The sequence below is a fragment of the Ochotona curzoniae genome, unplaced genomic scaffold (assembly GCF_017591425.1).
Source record: "Ochotona curzoniae isolate NIBS_2020 unplaced genomic scaffold, NIBS_Ocur_1.0 contig_78, whole genome shotgun sequence".
NCBI classification, from domain to species: Eukaryota; Metazoa; Chordata; class Mammalia; order Lagomorpha; family Ochotonidae; genus Ochotona; species Ochotona curzoniae.
The window spans coordinates 3,718,535-3,738,947 of NW_024466559.1; the positions used below are offsets into that span (position 1 = coordinate 3,718,535).

General features: G+C 49.6%; 1 protein-coding gene across 4 annotated transcripts in view; it reads right to left on the bottom strand.

Annotated features, from left to right (window-relative positions):
* The window catches only part of CUL2 (cullin 2), a 42,732-nt gene extending 22,533 nt beyond the window's left edge, over window positions 1-20,199 (bottom strand). Inside the window, exons 1-4 of one of the 4 annotated variants that reach the window (XM_040992594.1) lie at window positions 20,108-20,199; window positions 9,122-9,262; window positions 2,169-2,271; window positions 947-1,041 (exon numbers count right to left, since the gene is read on the bottom strand). In XM_040992594.1, coding sequence (XP_040848528.1) covers window positions 947-1,041; window positions 2,169-2,271; window positions 9,122-9,240 — 317 coding nt within the window. In that variant the 5' untranslated portion in view covers window positions 9,241-9,262; window positions 20,108-20,199. Of the gene's footprint in view, window positions 1-897; window positions 1,042-2,168; window positions 2,272-9,121; window positions 9,263-10,838; window positions 11,081-19,843; window positions 19,978-20,107 lie in introns of those variants that run through there. The other 3 variants (XM_040992592.1, XM_040992595.1, XM_040992596.1) reach the window with 3 other exon arrangements.
* Between the last annotated feature and the right edge of the window lie 214 nt (window positions 20,200-20,413).

Sequence of the window (20,413 nt, forward strand, 5' to 3'; positions counted from 1 at the left end):
TGTACTGAGTTTCAAAAACTGTCTTTTCTCAAGCCAATACATCCATACATTCAGCACTTCCCTTTCTAAAACAGAATATCAGCTGGCAGCAGCAGGCTCATGTCTCCTCTTGCAAATCACTTGTGCTACTGAATGGCCAGCTCCTTCCTCAGTGTGAAGAGACAGGAATTTCTTGTAAAACACAGTAGCAAAAAACACTGACCTTCCCGTCTGGCCTTTCACTACACCTGCATCCTGATGGCGTAGAAACAAAGGGTGGCCTGACGCAGTTGCTACCTAACCACCAGTTATCAACCAGTTATCACCAGCCACCAGTCACATAACACTAAGGCCAGATGTCAAATGAGGCAAGCCTTTCCCAGCACCACCTGTGCCAGCAGCCCCAAAGTTGCCACAGGTTTTCAGAGGTAAATGTGAACTTCAGAAGACAAAGCAAAGGTCTTCACTCCTGAGTTGAGTGACCTGGGTGTTGAGATGAACATGCAGCACAAGAGTGTCCCGGTAACGATGGCCAGCTACCAGTAGCAAACTCGGAGACAAGACCATGGGAATAACATGCCAGAATCAGCAATCCAGAAAATCAGATGGATAAAACAGTGAGGCAGGATGGGAGAGACCAGGGGAGTGTGATAAGACTGCAGGCACTTCAGGAGGAAAACCATCCAGGACTCCATGGTGCTTCCATAAAGTGAATTTTGCATGCTAAGGCCATGGGGCATAGGGTTAGATTCCTTCTGCTAGAACGTTTCCCCAAGCAGAAGTTTCCTTCCAATCTCCACTAAGGCTTACCAAGTGCCACGGGGGCCAGAACACATGAAACACAGCCAGCCCCCGAGAAGCAGTTCCACATTACAGAGTCCCTCTGCACACCACATCCACCAGCTCCCCGATACCCACCTGAGTGGCTTGTGACTGAGTGGGAGTGCAGTGGGGAAGGCACACTGACCTGTACAGGCAGTCCATATAGTCTGCGCCCTTGCTGTACTCTTCCCAATATCTATGATACATTACAAGCACTTGCTCCTCTGACTCCAGAACTCTCTATGAAGAGAAAACAGAAAGCACGGGTCACTGTCACTGCAAACTATGAAATGCGTCAGAATTAATGCTCTAAAATAACTTGCATAATACAAAGCATAAATTGCATGATACACTGCATTTTCATGACTTTCAGTAAGAATGAAACAACTGCAGAATAAACATGAGCCATCAGTATGAAAGCAAGCAGCCACAACACAGATCACAGGGCGCTGTTCTCCAAGGTAAACTGACAAACGGTAATGGAGTGACTTTGTCTTGGACTACACCAGGACAGAAGCCTCCTTTCATGTGGATGCTTCCTTGGATGTGTGACTTCTGTTCAGCCTGCCAGTCTTGCACTTTTACAAACAAGGCTTTTTGTAAGAATTAGCATCTTTTCTGCATGGTCAGAGCAAGTTGTTTTACATTAACAGTATCCAATCCCGGGTATACTTTTCTTTTTCCTTTGAGAGGCAGAGAGAAAGAGGGAGCTCCTCTCTGCTGGTTCCCTTGCCAAGTGCCTGCCAGAGCCAGGCAGTCCACATCGAGCTAGCAGATCTGCCTCCCAGAGCCCGCATTAGCAGGAAGCTGGGGTCCAACCATGTACCCCAAGGTGCGACAGCGGCATCCTCATCGGCATCTATACCACTAAGCGAGACACCACATGCTCCTCAGGTACATGTCCTGAATTGATATTAGGGTTCTCTGATCATAATATTATCACGAACTGTCCATACAACCTCAATTTTTACCTAGTTATCTGATGAATTGTTATATTTCTCTTCTTCCAATTTGAACAACTAAGGCTTAGGATGAGAAAAATAACTAGTGACTTCTGCCTATCAGATAGGCAACAGAAAGTACTACAACTTGTAGTCACTCTCATCAAGGGAGAATTCATCTAGGAATTTATGCCACAAAAAAATGTGGCTACGCATCAAAGCTCCCAGAAGCAAAGCATACACACACAAAAAAATGAGACCCCAGGGTAGACAGTCTCCCTACACAGGATCAAACCACAGCTTGGATCACTAGAAAGCTATTTAAGAAACAAAGGCACAAGCCTGAACTTGATGAAAATGTTATCCTAGAAGTCAGTGAATGCCTCAGCTGTAGGCATGCTGCTATCACGTACACGCCATCCTTACCTTGTGCAAATGCCGAACGTGATTTTCCAAAAAAATCTTGGTTTCCGTGTAAAGTCTTTCTCCAAGGGGTTCAGGGTAGGCCACACATAAAGCATAGATATCTCTAGGTAAATTATTAAGGCTTTCATATTCATTGGGAACACAGTTTCAAGACATAATGACATTTACTCAAGCTTAGCCCTAAAAGTTTCAATTCTTTTTTTTTAAAGATTTATTTTTATTATGTTTTATTGGAAAGGCGGATATACAGAGAGGAGAGACAGAGAGGAAGATCTTCCGTCCGATGAATCACTTTCCAAGTAAGTGTAACGGCCGATGCTATGCCAATCCGCAGCCAGGAGCCTCTTCCAGGTCTCCCACGCGGGTGCAGGGTCCCAAAGCCTTGGGCCGTCCTCCACTGCTTTTCCCGGGCCACAGGCAGGGAGCTGGAAGGGAAGCGGGGCTGCTGGGATTAGAACCGGCACCCACATGGGATCCTGGGCGTGCAAGGCGAGGACCTTAACCACTTGCGCCACCGCGCCGGGCCCAAAAGTTTCAATTCTTAAAGGGTAGATGTATCATGACAATATTATGATGACATATAATAATATGCACAGCATACTGTTACTAGATGATGGATTTGTAGATAACCTCGCTTTATTTAGAAAGCACTATAAGGGGTTGGAAAAAGTGGAGGGGCCCAGTGGGGAACCTCATAAGAGGATGTTAGAGGCAGATGTACTATTCCCACATCACGGGATGCAGGACAGCCCATACTCACCCAGAACCCTCCAGCATCTGTGCTGTATAGCATCAATGGTAAGGAGAGCACCCCTGCTCAAACCAGGCACTTGGCTGGTATCACAGCGAGGGAAACTCCATTTGCCCAGGACTCTGTACAGGTGTCTCAACCTGCCTGGGGTGCCAGGAGGCTGGCATGGGGTGCATAGCAAGCTAATCCTCCACGTACGGTGCTGCCAGACAATATGAGCACCAGTTTGTGTCCCAAGTGATACATTTCCCAGCTTCCTGGGACCCACGTCCTTGGGCCCCTGTGCTCATGTGGGAGACTGGAGGAAGCTCCTGGCTTCAAACTGGCCCAGCTATGGCTGTAATAGCTATTTGAGAAGTACAATAATGGACAGACCTCGCCGTCTCTCCCCCTCTAATTTTCAAGTACAATAAGTCTGCAACGTGTGGGGGGAGAGCCTCAGGGAGAGGTCAGAGTTCAGAAGCCAACAGTCTGATGTGCTGCCAAGTTCAGGTGGGCAGAGAACCTGTCCTCACAGAGGTGACACAGGAGCAGCAGCCAGGCCCTGCTGCAGCTTCTCGCCAGGTGTGTCACCTTCACTACTGGTCCCCAGGGAAGTGCGCAGCCCTCCCTGCTGACCCACACATTGAACACTCCCAGGTACAACTTGGGGCCTCTCTACATTTCAGTTATAAATTTAAGAAATATACTTCTACTCTCGCTCCTGCTAGGCTGTCCCCGGCATGGCTGGAGGCAGTCAAGGCTGGACAAGGCGCAGCACCTCACGCTACATGCTTTGTGGTTTCTGCCAATTATATTTCCTTGCACCATACACATACAACTTATTACCTGACATGTAAAATGATTCAATGCCACAATTTTTACCACAGCATGTTGAATATGTGGCCAAATGCTTGCAACTGCCACAATCTGTATCTCGTAAATGTGAAGCAAATATAGCTGGTGTTGCACCTCAGGGCTTACCTTCCCCAACATGATGCAGGTTCGGGGTGGGCGATGGCCACTCAATGCATGCTCACCTCCTGTGCCACCTGATTCTCCAAGTGAGAACATGCTCACAGGCCACCCTAATTCTCAGTGAACCTTAGAGTTTAGCATATGGTCTGGGGGTCCCATTTTACTAGCGTGACATTTCTCAAGGGCCTAGAGGCATTTGTTAAATTATTTTCTTTCTCCCTCTCACCTACTGAAAGACCCACCCGCCCTGGAAAGGCTAAGCCCTTAGGAAGAAAGCCTAGCAAGGAATGCATTTTTTAGTGTGTAGCACTCAGTCACAATTTGGTTATAAACCAAATACTTAACAAGAAAAAACCACAGAGGCCACATTTTAATTTGAAAACGCTCCCCAAACTCATCCTTTGCTAAGTCAATCTTCAGGGAACAGCGGTAAGAGCTACCTCTTAGAACCTTCTATTTCATCTTGGGCGCAAGCAAAGCTATGCTCCAGCACCAAAGCTCCCAGGGACCAGCAGATACTGGTCAAAGGCAATGAGGGCTTAACAATGGAATTAAAACATCATTCTTACATACAAAATGATAAACAATACATCTTGGGCTATAAAATACATGTAAGATTTGCTGACATATTCAAAGAGCAAGAATGAAAATTCAATGTCAAAAAGAAAGTGTCACTGAAACCACCACTTAGCAGGCTGATCGAATGTGAAGGCTTCAAATGGATGTGGCACCAGCCTACCTCAGGAGACAAATGCAGAACAGGGCGAGGTGGGGGTACAAAGTGCCAATGCCAGTTTCTCAGCAGGTCCCTCAGAGCCCAGCTGCTTCCAAGCTCACCACTTAAAGTCTCTTTGAAAAATATGCCAATAGATCCAGAAGGAACTGGAGTACCTCTGGTAAAGTAGTCTGACTCCATTGCTACAGCAATCTCAGTTCACACAGGACCATGTGGAGGCCACCTGAGCCATTCTGCCCCACAGTGCCTCAGGAACCTGCCCTGACAGCAGCTAAAAGCCAAAAAACCAAGAGTCAAAGTTAATTGGAACAGCTAAAGAACCATGCCAGGCGGAGTGTAAACAACCATCCACACCCAGCTTCAACTTAAGGAAGAACTAGGGCCCGGCGCCATGGCGCAGTGGTTAAGGTCCTCGCCTTGCACGCCCTGGGATCCCATATGGGCGCTGGTTCTAATCCCAGCAGCCCCGCTTCCCTTCCAGCTCCCTGCCTGTGGCCTGGGAAAGCAGTCGAGGACAGCCCAAAGCTTTGGGACCCTGCACCCGCGTGGGAGACCCAGAAGAGGCTCCTGGCTGCGGATTGGCATAGCATCGGCCATTGCACTCACTTGGGGAGTGAATCATCGGACGGAAGATCTTCCTCTCTGTCTCTCCTCTCTGTATATCCGCCTTTCCAATAAAAAAATAATAAAAATAAATCTTAAAAAAAAAAAAACTTAAGGAAGAACTATAGTGATAATACAGGGGAACTCAGTGGGGGGGAGGGGGAAGGGGTAAGGAGAATCCTAGGGCCTTTGGAGCTGTATCATTAAATAATAATAATAAAAGTAATAAAATAGAAGAAAAAACTCGACACACTCCCACGAGGATACATCATTACCTGTGTCGGCAGAATTTTGACAGGAACTACCCCCCAGACCCAGGACTACAAATACAAGATACCAGGCCAAGCAGCAGAAGGAACTCAGCTGTTGACACTACTACTACTGCAATTTATACAGGTCATTTGGGACCTGCATGTGGCTCCTCTGAGCTGGCTGCACCAAGACAGGTCCCTGAGAGCCACTCCCTGTCAAGGGTCAAGAATCAAGAGGCAAACTGCAGGGAACCAACTCCACCAGCAAGCAGGAAGGGGAGAGACTGCGGCTAGCCACCTCCCTAGGTGTGCTGGCAGACCTGGAGCTCTGGGTGAAAACAGTTCACCACCCGAAAGCAGAGAGAACAGTGCCATACAAGTGCTTATGGAGCCTGGCATGGTAGCCTAGCAGTTCAAGTCCTCTCCTTGAACGCCCCGCTTCCCATCCAGCTCCCTGCCTGTGGCCTGGGAAAGCAATCGATGGTCTTGGGACCTGCACCCATGTGGGAGACTCAGAAGGGTCTACGGGCTCCTGGCTTTGGATTGGCGGAGCTCCAGCCACTGCAGCCGCTTGGGGAGTGAATCAAAGATTTTTCTGCCTGTCCTCCTCTCTGTTGATCTGACTTTTCAAAAGTGCTTTTGACCGGCAGAAGTGTAAGTCACAGTGTTTAAGCAAGCACATGTGTGTAATTTCCTCTACATAGGCTAGAAGCTATTTTCCACTATCATTCTACAGCACCTACTTGCATTCAGTGCCTGGCTGCCAGAATTCCAGCCCCCTGCTATTACACAGCCTGGGAGGCTCTCAGCAGGCCGCAAGGGCTTCCTGGCTTCGCCCCGGCCAGCGCTGGCTACTACAGACATTTATGGAGGAAGTTTCTGGTTACTGGCTTCAGATCAGCGCAGCACTGGCCCTTGCAATTACTTGGGGAGTGAATCATCAGACAGAAGATATTCCTCTTTGTCTCTCCTCTTCTTTGTATGTCTGGCTTTGCAATAAAAATAAATAAATCTTAAAAAAAAAAAAGAGAGAAGCCAACCTTTTCTTCTCAGGCAAATTGAGATAAACAAGGATATTTTTTGTGTGCATGTGTGTGTATGACTTATTTAATTGGAAAGGCAGATATGCAAAGAGAAGGAGAGAGAGGAGAACGATCCAGCTGCTGGTTCAGTCCCCAATCCCCAAGTAGCTGCAATAGTTGGAGCTCAGCCAAGAGCCAGGAGCTGCTTCTGGTCTCCAATGCAGGGTCCCAAGGCTTTGGGCCATCCTTGACTGCTTTCCCAGGCCACAAGCAGGGAGCTGGAGCAGTTAGGACATGAGCTACCACCCATATGGCAACCTGGTGCATGTAAGGTAAGGCTTTTAGCCACTAGGCTATTGTACTGGCTCCAGCCCCATATTTTCTAAATCAATTTTTATCATAAGATTCTATAAGACTTTCTATTGTTTCTATTGGAATGGCAGATGTCTGCTGGTTCTCTCCCCAAAGCACAGAAATGGGGACAGCCAGAGCTGAGCTGATCCTAAGCTAGGAGACAAGAGCCAGGAGCTTATTCTGGGTCTCCCACACAGATGCAGGATCCCAAGGCTTTGGCCACCCTCTACTGCTTCTGGGACATAAACTCCATATAAACTCCACATGGGGTCTCAGTGCTTGGTGGTGCAGGATTAGCCAAGCACAGAATTTTTAGGGGAGTAGAATTGTTAATGACATCATGGCTAGGACACTCTCTAGGATAACCACATGAAGTACTGGAATGCCTCGGTTTGAGTCTGAGCCCCACTCGCAATAAGTCTTCCTGCTTATGGTCACCCCAGGAGGCAGCAGGTGCAAGTTCGTCTTCTGGGCTCCTGGCTTCCTGTCAGCATTTGGGTATTACCTACCCATGGGCAATTGCTCCATTTCTCTACCAAGCATCTAGCCAGATCAGCAACTGCAAAGGTCATTTTGTGGACTGTCATTTCCACAAAACCACTTGGGAGCCAGCTTTCCTTCTTGTCACTTTCTATGGTCAACTTTTCCTCTATGCTCTTTGTTACTATAATATACTTAAATATACTTATAGTATGCTTAAGGTCCATCGCAGTAGCCTAGCACCTGAAATCCTTGCCTTATATGCACCGGGATCACATGATTGCCAGCTCTAATCCCGGCGGCCCTGCTTCCCATCCCGCTTCCTGCTTGTATAGATGACTTTGCATATGTAAAAGCCCCTAAGTACTAAATCACTAACACCTGAGCAGTCTTTCATGCTCTTTTCGACTTACGCCCTTATCCAAAACCATGTTCCTCATGTTCACAGAAACTCCTGCTAATTGAAGAAATTAATTCAATAATAAAGCTCCTTTGGGCCTGGCGCGGTGGCGCAAGTGGTTAAGGTCCTCGCCTTGCACGCCCGGGATCCCATATGGGCGCAGGTTCTAATCCCGGTAGCCCCGCTTCCCTTCCAGCTCCCTGCCTGTGGCCTGGGAAAGCAGTCGAGGACGGCCCAAAGCTTTGGGGCCCTGCACCCGCGTGGGAGACCCGGAAGAGGCTCCTGGCTGCGGATTGGCATAGCATCGGCTGTTGCACTCACTTGGGGAGTGAATCATCGGACAGAAGATCTTCCTCTCTGTCTCTCCTCTCTGTATATCCGCCTTTCCAATGAAAAAATAATAAAAATAAATCTTTAAAAAAAAAAAATAAATAAAAATAAAAATAAATCTTTTAAAAAAAAAAAGCTCCAAAAGGAGAATTCCTTTGACAATCCTCTAGTCAGAGCAAGCAGAGGCCTTGCATTCAAGGCTGTGTGCCTCTGAGCACCCACTGCCCGAATTGGGCAGATTTCAGCCCCTTCCTCTGCACCTGCCCTCTGATTTGTGAGAGAAAACGTGCCACAGCTTTGCACACTTGGAAGCCTGCCAGAAAGGTTCCATATTCTGTACGCCAACCAATGTTGGTGGCCTGGCAAATGGTCCCAACAGCTGAGCTGGGATGAAGTAAAAGCATTCCTGCTTTGTGGACATGTTGACTCACTGTCCTATGGCACCCCAAACAAGCTGGCACACTGTTACGCCTAAGAGCAGTGAAAAGCACACTGACCAGCAAGTGGATGGCACAGCAGGGTGTCCTACCAAAGCCATGGCGTGCACTTCCACCCAACTCCCAACCCACAGTGGAGCCACTGCAACAGAGAAGGTGTTCCCCTCTCCACAGGGAGTCAGCACTCAGCCTGTGCCTGGATGGCCCACTCCCCTGCCTGGCTCCTGCCTCTCTTCCCTGCCCTGCTCACAGGCCTTCCCCACAAGACTTCCAGATGGCCCGATCCAGAGGAACACATGCTCCGTGCCCGGCGAGCCTGCCCGCTGCCTTCACCAGCTCCACTCTTCTCCACTGACCATTCCCATTTCAGAGGAACCAGCATTAAACTCTAGTCTGTATCTTGCCTCTTTCCCTTACAACGGCAGGAAAGTTTCACTTTGTTCATAATTGTACTTCCCCTAAAACAACCAGGGACCATTCAGGCTTTGCTGAATGAGGAGCTGAGGAGTTATGGAATGTTGGAAATGCAGGCTGTCCTGCATCTCTGATCTCCAGAAGCTGATGGCTGCCCTCTCTCTGGAGCGAGCTGACCAAGCTCAGCATCCCTGGCAGAAGGGCCTCGGAAAGGATACGAGAAGCGATCGTTCCAGGTTGCTCTCTCCACATACTCCAGCATGACAACTGCTCTGATTGTCGTTAACAGCTTGTTCCAAGTTTCATCAAAATCTACCACTCTTGGTTTCAAAGACATTGTGCAGGCTTAGTGTTGAAATCTGTCAATTAAAAAAAAAAAAAAAGAACAAGGTTAGCATGAACTCCAGAGCAAAGCTTCTAAAACACCTATAATTCAAAAGAGTGAAATGTACTCACTTGGGTCCACAGATACCTGTGAAGTCTTACTATATTTTAAGACAAGTAGGGATTTTCCTAGAATTCTTGTTTCTAAACAAGCATGACTGTGATTCATGAGCTAGATAAACAAAGCTTCCACATGACCCAGAAACTCTACTTCCAAGAGAAATCAAAACCTATCCTCACAAAGTCTGGCTACGAGGAAGCATGTTGCTGCACCATTGTTCTGGGTCATGGACCACAAAGCAGCCACAAAACGGGCCGGGTGTCCAGCCACAGCAAGCCAGTGTAGCAGGCACCGATACACACCGCCAACAAGGACCAGTCCACCAACTGATAGATGGTGGATTCCATATACACAGAACAGCCCAAACAGGCAACCAGCAACACAGCAGAGCTGGGCAGTGACTACAGCCTAGAGATGAGCCAGTGGCCGCAACCACTGACCTGCCTGTGACTGCACCAACTGTGAGCCTGATCTGGACACTTTAAATGGGTCGCCTGAATGCCAGGGAAGTGAAGCTAAAAGTACGCAACCCCACGAGGACTTTTAAAGCAATTCAGTGAGGGGAGGGGAGAACAGCACAGCTCCCTGTCTCCTTTCCACTCCTTCTCCCACCACTACAAGTGATCAGCATTTTATGCTCCTGGAATTACTCTAAAATATACAGTCCACAAAAATGTACATGGTTCTCAGTAATGATGAATAACTTTGGGTCTTCCCTCATTGGCTTCACCAAAGATATTATACATTCACATGGTTCAGGACATATCCAGACAATGGGATGCTGGACTGTCTGACATTGTACCAAACTGATGGAATTGTACAATATGGGGAAAATCAATCAGAGGGTAGGAATTTGGGGGAGGGGAGTCCCAGACTATGCAGAATTATACCATAAAAATCAAAAATTTAAATAAAAAATTTAAAAAATAGTCATCAAAAACATTTATATAATCAATATTCCTTATTTTTCAAAAATGGAAAATAATCCAAATGCTAACCTAATAACAGAATGGCACAGTGGGCAGCAATAAAACTGTCAATTATTACTTTTACAGAAGTATTAATAATTATACCATTTATTGATATTTTTGAAAGATTTCGATTATCTAGCTGAAAAGTAGTGACTGGAAGTGCTGCTGGTTCATTCCCCAAGTGGCTGTACCAGCCAAGGCTTAAGCACTGCCAGGGGACCCAGAACTCCATCTGGTTTCCCATGTAGTATTCACCGAAGCACAGCAGCTAGGACTCCAACCACTGTTCTGACCAGGCACAAGTGCTTCTTACAAGCACTAGGCTAACATGTTCATCTTGGCAACAGCTTTCTTTGCTTCGCCCGCTGCTGTGGCGTGGCTGAAGTATCCCTGAGATCAGGGAGGGTGGTCAGACACAGCCCCACTCCTTGTCTCTCTGCTTTGTGTGAGAGCTCCAAGCACCATCAGCCCTCACCAGCCACTCATAGGACAGATCACTCATTCTCAACCAGTTCTTACAATGTGATTCCTAGAAGTCCCCGCCCTGCTCTAGGCAGGGAAACACAACTGCAGACTCATTTTGTTAGCACTTGGTTGACTCCTGTGATATCCCAGGGAAGGCTTCTAGAACAGCCAGCCAAAGATCCCCTTCTTCCCTGAAGTGTTCCCTAAGGTGGATAATAAAAGCAATGCCACACTCACAACACCCATCTTCTTCCCAGAGGACATGCTGCACATCACTCACCATCTTCCGAACAGCATCCCACTGCAGAGCCGCTTCCAATTACAGTAACAGCAGCACCCACAGTAAACGCCCGTGCTGTAGACACCTTGTGAAACATCTGACTAACTGCTCACTGTAACCCAAAGATGGCTGCTCTTACTCCCTCCACCCATCTTAAAGACCAAGAGACCAACATTTACACCTAGGGATTAGTCAGCCCCCTGGAGCTTGAACCAGGACCCACACAGATGCCCCACTGTTGACTGCACTTTCATGAGCTGGTTGAGAAAAAAGTAGCAGCCTTAGAAAGTCACACCTTACACATAAAGAAAAAAAAATTTTTTTCAACAAAGGAAAGATTGTGACTTTTAGAAGCTTAATCCTGCCAGCACCAGGATCCCACATGGGTGCCAGTTTGAGGCTCCACTTTCAATTCAGCTCTCTGCTTATGGCCCGGGAAAGCAGCAGAGGAATATTCAAATCCTTGGGTACTCAAGTTGGAGATCCGGAATAGCTCAGCTATGGCCATTGCGGCCATTTTGGGAGTGAGCCAGCAGATGGAAGATCTCTCTGTAAAATCTGCCTTTAAAAAACAAAAAAGATTAAGTATTTAAAATCAGAAAGAGAGGGAGAGAGCTAATCCTCAGGGCAAGTATGGTTGAGCTGTGCACACTGGAGATCCCTGCGTCCCACATGCACAGATTTGAGTCCCAGCTCCTCCTCTCCTAACCCAGCTTCCTGCTAACGTGCACAACAGATGACAACCCTGAGCGTGCGGCTGGACTGCCTGGCCAGCCTGGCCCAGTGCCAGTCTCTGTGGACATGTGGAAAATCAGAACTCTCTGTCTCACTGCCTTCAAGATATTTTTTTTCAGGCACGCCTTGAATGCGCCTGTATCCCACTTCCCATCCAGCTCCCTGCCTGTAGCCTGGGAAAGCAATCGAGGACAGCCCAAAGCCTTGGGACCTTGCACCCACATGGGAGACCTGGAAGAGGCTCCTGGCTCCCGGCTTCGGATCGGCGCAGCACCAGCCATTGTGGTCACTTGGGGAGTGAATCATCGGACGGAAGATCTTCCTCTCTGTCTCTCCTCCTCTCTGTATATCTGACTTTCCAATAAAAACAAATGAATCTTTAAGGTATTTTTTTCCATTTCTGAGGCCACAAACGGGGAGCTGAATGGGAACAGGGCTGTTGGTATTAGAACTGGCGCCCACATGGGATCCCAGCCTGTTCTCAAGGTGAGGACTTCAGCCATTATGCCATTGGGCTGGGCCCACATTTCCTATTACTTTTATGTGAAAGGTACAAAGTTCAGAGAAGGAGAGACAGAAGGAGAGATATCTTCCATCTGCTGGTGCACTCCCCAAATAGCCCTTGAACCGTCCTCCACTGCTTTTCCAGATCAAAGGTACAGAGTTGGATTGGCAGTGGTGCAGCTGAGAACTAGCTCCTTTATGGGATGCCAGCACCACAAGTAGGGATAGGAATTTGACATTAACAAGACACCAGGTGGAATGAGTCATATAGGAGACCATTATTCCAGCAGGGAAGAGAAAGCAGAGCCAGTGACAGAAGGGGCCTGGGGGAGTGGGGCAGAGGGGAAGAGGGAGCACTAAAACAGGAGGTGTGCACTGGGAGCAAGCCCTTAGGGCCTGCGGCAGGTAACTGTGTCTTCTGAATATGATGCTTTGCAGCATCCCTCTGGCAGGCAGTTCATGCAAGGCATCCCGACTGGCTGCCTCCTTGAGCATCCTCCTTAGGGATCCTTCTCAGCAGTCTGCACATGCCAACAGGAAGCTATCCACTCAGAATCCACGCAAAATGCACAAAGATGACATCACATTAAAGACCAAACGAATCCCAGAAATAAACCACGCTGAGGCACAGCGCACAAAGCCACAGCCTGGCACATGGGTTCCTGTCACCTGCACGGCAGACCTAAATGGAGTCCCCCCGCTCCTGCCTTCTGCCGGGCTTGGCCTCAAGTACTGTACTTGCCAGCCTAACCCTGCCACGCTGCCTTTCAAACACTGCCAGTGTGACACTGTCACTCTGCCTTTCAAACAAATAGGTAAAACAGTATAAAACTGGGCATTGGCACTGTAGCAGTGAGTGAAACCACATGGGCAGTTGAGTGTTGGCTGCTCCACTTCCAATCCAGGTCACTGGTAATATACACAACAAAGAGGGTCAATTCCTGCTGCCCACATGGCATCCACCTGGCCCAGTCCTGGCCACCATGGTCTTTTTTGAGAAAGAATCAGTAGGTCTCTCTCTGACATGCTCTCTCTCTCCCTCTCTCATCACCTCCCTCTCTCGCCCTCTCTCTTTCTCTGTAATTATTTCAAGGGGAAAAAGGCCCATCACTCCATCTGGGACTCAGGGAGCCAAGAACTTAGGCTGTATTGTTCTGCTGCTTCCTGGGTTATCACACCATCAAGATGTTCAGTCACAAGTGGAAGAGAGGGGACTCGAACCAGGTACCCTGATATGACATATATGCATCCCTAATGCCTACATGAAACATTTGTCCCTTTAATTCCAGTTTCCATTCTCCATACACCTCCTATATCTGATAAAGGATTACTATCCAAAGTACAGAACTCCTACAATGGACAGAAGAAAAATGTAACCTACTTTAAAAACCAGGAAAATAAACTATACAAATAGCCAGTGTGAGACCACTTCATATCCAGGATCACAACCACAATTTAAAACGCAGAGAAAGCAGAGCCCTTATTCACTGCTGGTGGGAAGGAGAAATGGCACAGTGCAGGGTCTCACTGGGCTCAACACACAGGGTCCATGCGACCCAGCACCTGCCCTCCAAGAGCTCCCCCCGAGAGGCTGAGACACGCCATGTGGCCAAGTTCACTTTAGCACTGCTCACAGCAATCCTGGTGCAATCAGTGAAAAACATGCTACAGACATAAATACAACCTACACAAGCATACCAATACATGCAACATACACATGCCACAGAAACACACATGCATACATAACATGCAGATGCAACACATGCACACATACACCTCATACACAGAAACACATAGCACAGACTACATACATGTAACACATAACAGATACATACACATATTGTATACAACTCATATATATCATTCATAACACAAATGACACACACAGGTATGCACATGAGAGGCACACATGCTATATGCACATGCATAACATACATGAGGGCACGGGCTGCGGCCAGGCTCACCTCAGCACTGCTCACAGCAGCCACAGTGGAAAGCAATCTGGGTGGACACCAGCAGATAAACAAGCCACACACATACACAACACACATGTGGACATGCTTGCAATACAGAGGCAGAGAGCACACAAGCACATATTCAACCATGAAGCTCCCACACAGGATACAATGAGTGTGGGCCATGAGGACACTAGCTAACCCAAATCAATCACATGCTAAAGGAGAAGTATTTTATGATCCTACTGACACAAGGTACCCAGAACAGGAAATTGATCCAGTCGGAGGGTGCGTGTCAGGGACAAGGCAGAATCAACAGTTAAAGCTTCCCTGAGTGTAACAGCAGAGATGGCTGTCCTGGACAATTCTGCTGTGTAACTAACCACAATTAAAACAGAGCCAGGGGCCTGGTACAGTGGTCTAGAGCTTAAGTCCTCGCCTTGAACATGCCAGGATCCCATATGGGCACCCGGCAGCTCTATATCCCATCTAAATCCCTGCTTGTGGCCTAGGAAAGTATTGAGGACAGCCCAAAGCTGTCTCTCCTACTCTCTGTATATCTCACTTTCCAATAAATAAATAAATCTTAAAAAAAAAAAAAAACAGAGCCAGGCACAGTAGCCTAGTGGCTAAAGTCCTGGCCTTGCATGCGCTAAGACCACATGAGTGTTCCAGATATTCCACTTGCCATCCAGTTCCCTGGGAAAGCAGCCCAAAGCCTTGGGATCCTACACTTGTATGGGAGACCCAGAGGGAGCTCCTAGCTCCTGGTGTCAGTTCAGCTCCAGCTGTTTATGCCACTTGGAAAGTGAACCAGCGGGTGGAAGATCTTCCTGTCTTTCTCTCTGTACATCTGGAGATCTTCCTCTGTACATGTGTCTTTCCAATAATAATAAGCCTTTCTATGGTCCTTATTTTGAGGTGCTTAAAGTCTGCAGTACATACCCAGCTGAATCTAAACCCAATCCAAAATGCCCTCTTAAATGCACATTCACTAATCCAAGTGCTATGACTTCCCCTAAAGGAGAAATACGGAGAGCTTACATTATTTTTTCTTAGGGAACAGGACTACTGGGGGATCTTTTGTCATGCTGCACAACACAATGACAGCCCTACTGAAGAAGCATCCTCTAGCTGTCACAAGGGGATGGCCACATAAACCCAGTCAGGTGTGAGAACTCGCAGCTCTGCATCACGGGAGCACGTGCACACACAGAGACCAGACACGCAACAAGCTACAACATTCCTGCACACAGGACCCAGGCTCTATACATGCAGGAGAGGGGTCTGGGGGCCATGACGCCCAGGAACCATGAACATGAGCACAGGGAGAACCCAGACTCAGGGTTCTAAACATCTCTGGCCAACAAGACCAACAGGAGCTCCCCCAAACAGCGGCTGTTTCCAAGTGGGGAGCAAACACAACATGCCTGGACTGTGTTAGAAAACAGGAAGCACCTTCCTAGCCACACACAGCCTGGATGACCAACTGTCAGACACCACTAATGTGTACAGCCAATACTGGGGACAGGTCCCTAATCACATAACCTCTCCTAACAGATGAATTGCCATTATAAAATGTGGACGGCAATGAGAACACAAAGCCATCATTAGCAGCGTGTCATGGTGGTAACGGCCGCAGGCAGGATCCCCCCATCTCAGATGCCAGCTGGTATCTGTGCAGAGACAATGTCTCGCTCCATGCCATCCATTCATCCCAAGGAGAAAGCCAGTTACTCCATAAGTAGGAACTGTGGCAGGTACCGCACCATCCTGAGAGGTTGGTCACCTCTGCCTGAGATGGGGCTCAGAGTGGGACTCAGGATTGCTGTGCACCCTAACAAGAACACACCAGACAAAAGCAAACTGGGAGACCTTCTCCAAAACAACTGACTCTTCACAAGCATGTGGCAGAGTGGAGGCGACTAAGAGCAATGAATGTTACATCTGATCCTACTCTGAATCTTGAGATGGAAAGTGGTTGTTAGTGGAAAAAACAGATGAAATTCAAACACAAACACGGCACGGGAGTGAGCCTCCCGGGGTGGCTTACCATGCCCGGGGCACGCACAGCATCAGCAGCTCCTACAGCTCCTACATGGCAGCCTCCTGAGGAAGCATGCCAACTGGTGTCCACACAGGTCCTATCAGGTAGTCCTATCAAATACTAATTCTCCAACCCAGACACTGCTGACTTCACCTCAGGGAGCAAAATCTCAAAAAAAGCAAACCAACCAGAAAGTATGCTAACATTCCATGAGCTCTGATCTGGAATCCTGGCTCACCCACTTCTAATCCAGCTCCTTGCCAATGGCCTGAGACCTGGACAGAGTTCCTGGCTCCTGCCTTCAGCAAGGTCCAGCCTCAGCCACTGAGGACACTGAGAATGGCAGCTCTCTCTCTCTCTTATATATACATGTATATATTTTTAAAATCTGGAAACTTAAAGAGAAAACAATTATTGCAAACAAGTCAATCAACAGGGTTCTGCCACACACCCCCAAAGCCTGGCAGATCTAACCTTACAACCCAGTAACACCACTAGCTACCTCAGAATTTCGGCTACGCCCAGCTCTAACACTGCCAGCAAGCCTTCCCCAAGGAAAAGCCCAATACAAGGCAGTCACGCTGGACAAGCCCACAGTTGTTGCCAGAGTACTCCAAGAATGACTGGGTAAGATACATCACTGTTCAGATTAAAGCCCAGGCAGAACACCCACAAGCCATTATCCTAGCCTGCACTAAGGAGAGAATTCAGCCACAAAGCTCAAATCTAAATAGCCCCTTGCCCGCCCCAGGATAAGGGTCTCAATTTCTGCTTTTTTTTCTGAGACGCAGCATTGGCCAGTCCTGAACACTCAGCAGGTTGAGTTCGGGCATGACATCAATTTACGTCGTCAACTTCACTGATGGTGCAACACACCAAGACATTGTTTTGAATTAGTCACTTTCCCAGTACGTCCAGGGACACAGCGGGACAAGGCAGCACACAACAGCAGCTGTGCGCAGTGTCACAGGAAATCTCCCCAAAGGACAAAACTCACTCCTGTACCTCAGCAGCTCCCGGGAGGGACAAAAATCAGAAAATGCTAGAGTCTGCACTCCATCGTGTCCTTTTCTTTCTATAGCTGTTACTGCATTTCCAACTTTTGACTATTAGTTAATACCCTAATAGCACAAGGTGTCAAAGCATGGAGCATACACTACCATTTTTGCAAAATGGTGACAGTAAGATAACCATTTCAAACAGCTGAGGGACAGGGTAAGGTGTGGAAACAGAACTCCAGGCCCTAGTAAACAGTGCATTTTGAGCTACATGAACAGCCATTCAAAACAGAAGCATGGTTTCGCACATGCCAATGACTCCGCACCTCCATCTTGCCCTCTCCATGAAGGTACAGCTCACTTGCTCTCTGCCTCATCCACACTGTCCACTCTGAAGATCTTCCATGCAATCAATGTGCTAACTCCCACTCAATTCCAGACCGGTACATCCAACGGCCGCCTTGTCCCCACTACCGGTGGCACAAGACCCAGGCAAAGACAGCTCTTCCCCATCCCAGCATGGGTCACCAGCTGGAACTAGACCTGGGAATCACTTTTACTCAACTGGCTGCACCCTTACCCCAGCCACAGGTTCAGTACACATCTTCACAAAACCTTCTCACTCCCCAGCCACTCCTTCTCACAGCTCCTCTTTCTCTCCACTCAGATTGTAATTCGGATCCTATTAGCCCAGCATTTTGGGGGCCAGCACTGTGGCTCAGTGAGTCAAGCTGCCACCTGTCACACTGGTATCCCAGCTGCTCTGCTTCCAATCCAGCTCCATGCTAATGCACCTGGGAAGGCAGCGGAAGCTGACCCAAGAACTTGGGCCCCTGACAGCCATACAGGAGACCTGGAAGGAGTTCTAGGCTCTAGGCCCTGTGGCCTTTTGGGGAGTTAAACAGCAGAAGTCCTCGCCCTGTTTCTCCTCTCTGTAACTCAAATGAACAAACAAATAATAAGAACAGTTTCATGTGCTCTTCAGTGTACTTCATGAACAAAAGCCAAATCCCTTCTGATAGTGAGATAAGGACTGACGACCTGGCCCCTGGCTACTTTTAAGTTTATTTATCTGCAAAGCAGAAGTAGGGAGAGGACAAAGACAATCTCCTATCAGCTGGTTCACTTCTCAAATGGCAACAGCCAGGATGAAGCCAGCAGCCTGGAATTCCATCTGGGTTTCGGATATGGGAGTCAGGGGCCCAAGCTTCTACTGCTTTTCCAAGGCACCTTAGCAGGAAGTTAGATCAGCAGCAGGGCAGCCAGGACGCAAATCAGTGTCCATGGTGGATGCCGGCATGGGAGGCAGTTGCTTAACTGGATATGCCACCACTCCAGCCCCTATGACTCCTATATCAGGGTCCCCTGGATACAAACGACATTCCCTTAGAACTTGGCAAGGCTGCTGCAGGTCTTTTGCAGACACTGGGTCAGAAGCTTCCCTGCCAAGGCCTCTCCTGCCCAGTGTCTGGACCATGGCTCTCCGTAGCTATAGCCCCTTGTTCTATCCCCACCACCGCACTTCCTCTCCACTGGGCTGTTCTTATCCAGCTTGCTTCCCTCCACAACCAGGGGGAGATTTCATTCACTCTCCCCAGCGTGTCCAAAGTAGCTTGGCGTACGGAGCAGCAGCCGAAGAAATGCCTGTTAATCAGTCACTAAGGCAAAATCAACTTGAAAGAAGGCATACAATATTTAGTGACCCACAGGCAAGAATTAAAAAAATTCACTGATAGATCCATTCATAATATGACAGAAATGACCAGAGGTTGAGGCACAGTGTTTTATCTGGACAGCGAACATCTGAGACACTGCAAGACAGTAGGGCAGAGTGCGGAAGGGCGGGGAGAAAGAAAGAGAAAGTGGGAGACAAAACACGCCTATTATTCTACGTGTTCTGGAAGGACCTCCCAAATCCTGAGTGTACTCCCCAGTCGGGTAGTCGGGTAGTCAAGGAGATAATTTCCCCACTCCCTACCACCGGGAAGGCGTCCCTCCTGAGTTCCTTAAGGCAGTCCACACAGAAGGAGTGTCAACAGAACCCAGGGTACCACGTCCTGGGTCCGACAGGGGCGGGCAGGGTCCCGACTGCCCAGCATGGCAGCAGCAGGTGCTGCCAGCAGAATCTGGGGGATCCTGTCTGCAACCCCGCCCGCACCCCGAGACCCCACTGGGTGCAGACAGGGGGTGCAACGTGCAAGGCGCCCCCCTACACACACACAGTCCCCCACCTGCATGGCTGGCTACGGAAACAAGTGAGGACAGTCGCCGGGTGGACGCAAGCCCGCACCCCGACACACACACACATCCCGGGTCGCGTCGGCTGGCACCGGGCAGCCGCCATCCACGCCGGCCTCCCGCTCCCGAGAAGACGGTATAAAACGGGGGCCGGGGAGAGGCGCCCCAGGCCCGGCGTGGGGGACAAGGCCCAGCGTGGAGGCTCAGCACGCCGGGCCGGCGAGGTCACGGCCAGGTCCACCCGCTCCTCCTCCTCCTCCTCGGGCCCCGCTCGCCCCAACACCCGCCGACCCCCCATTTACCGGAGGGGGAGTCTCCCCACGCCGGCAGCCCCCTCGCCGGCTCCCCGGCCAGGGGAGGCGGCCCGCGGTGGGACAGGCTCAAGTTCTTCCCCCCACGGCGAGGAGGTGGGCGGCGGCGGCGGCTGTCAGCTCGCGCTCCCCGATCCCCGCGCCGCCATTACTGGGCGCCGAGGCCGCCTCCCCACAGGCCGGCCGCCGCCACCCGGCCCCCGAGAGCGGGGGTGGGGGAGCCGAGCCCGGGCAGCCCGCGCGCCCGCCGCTCACCTGCCGGGGCCAGGAAACGCAGCGTGAGGCCGAGGCCGCCGCCGCCGCCCCCGAGGCGGGACGCGGGGGGGAACGGGAGAAGGCCGGGCCGGGCGGCAGGATCCGCACAACGACCGTCCTCCGGGGCGCCCGGCTTGGCCCCCCACACATACACACCCTGCGGCCGCCAGCTTCCGCTGCTCCCGGACACCCCCCTCCCGGAGCGATGGTACAGGCCGCGCTACGGCAAGCGCAGGGGCCCAGCTCGGCGTTCTCGCGAAGGCCGCCGTAATGGAAGCCGCCACGGAGTGACTCCGGGAAAAGGAG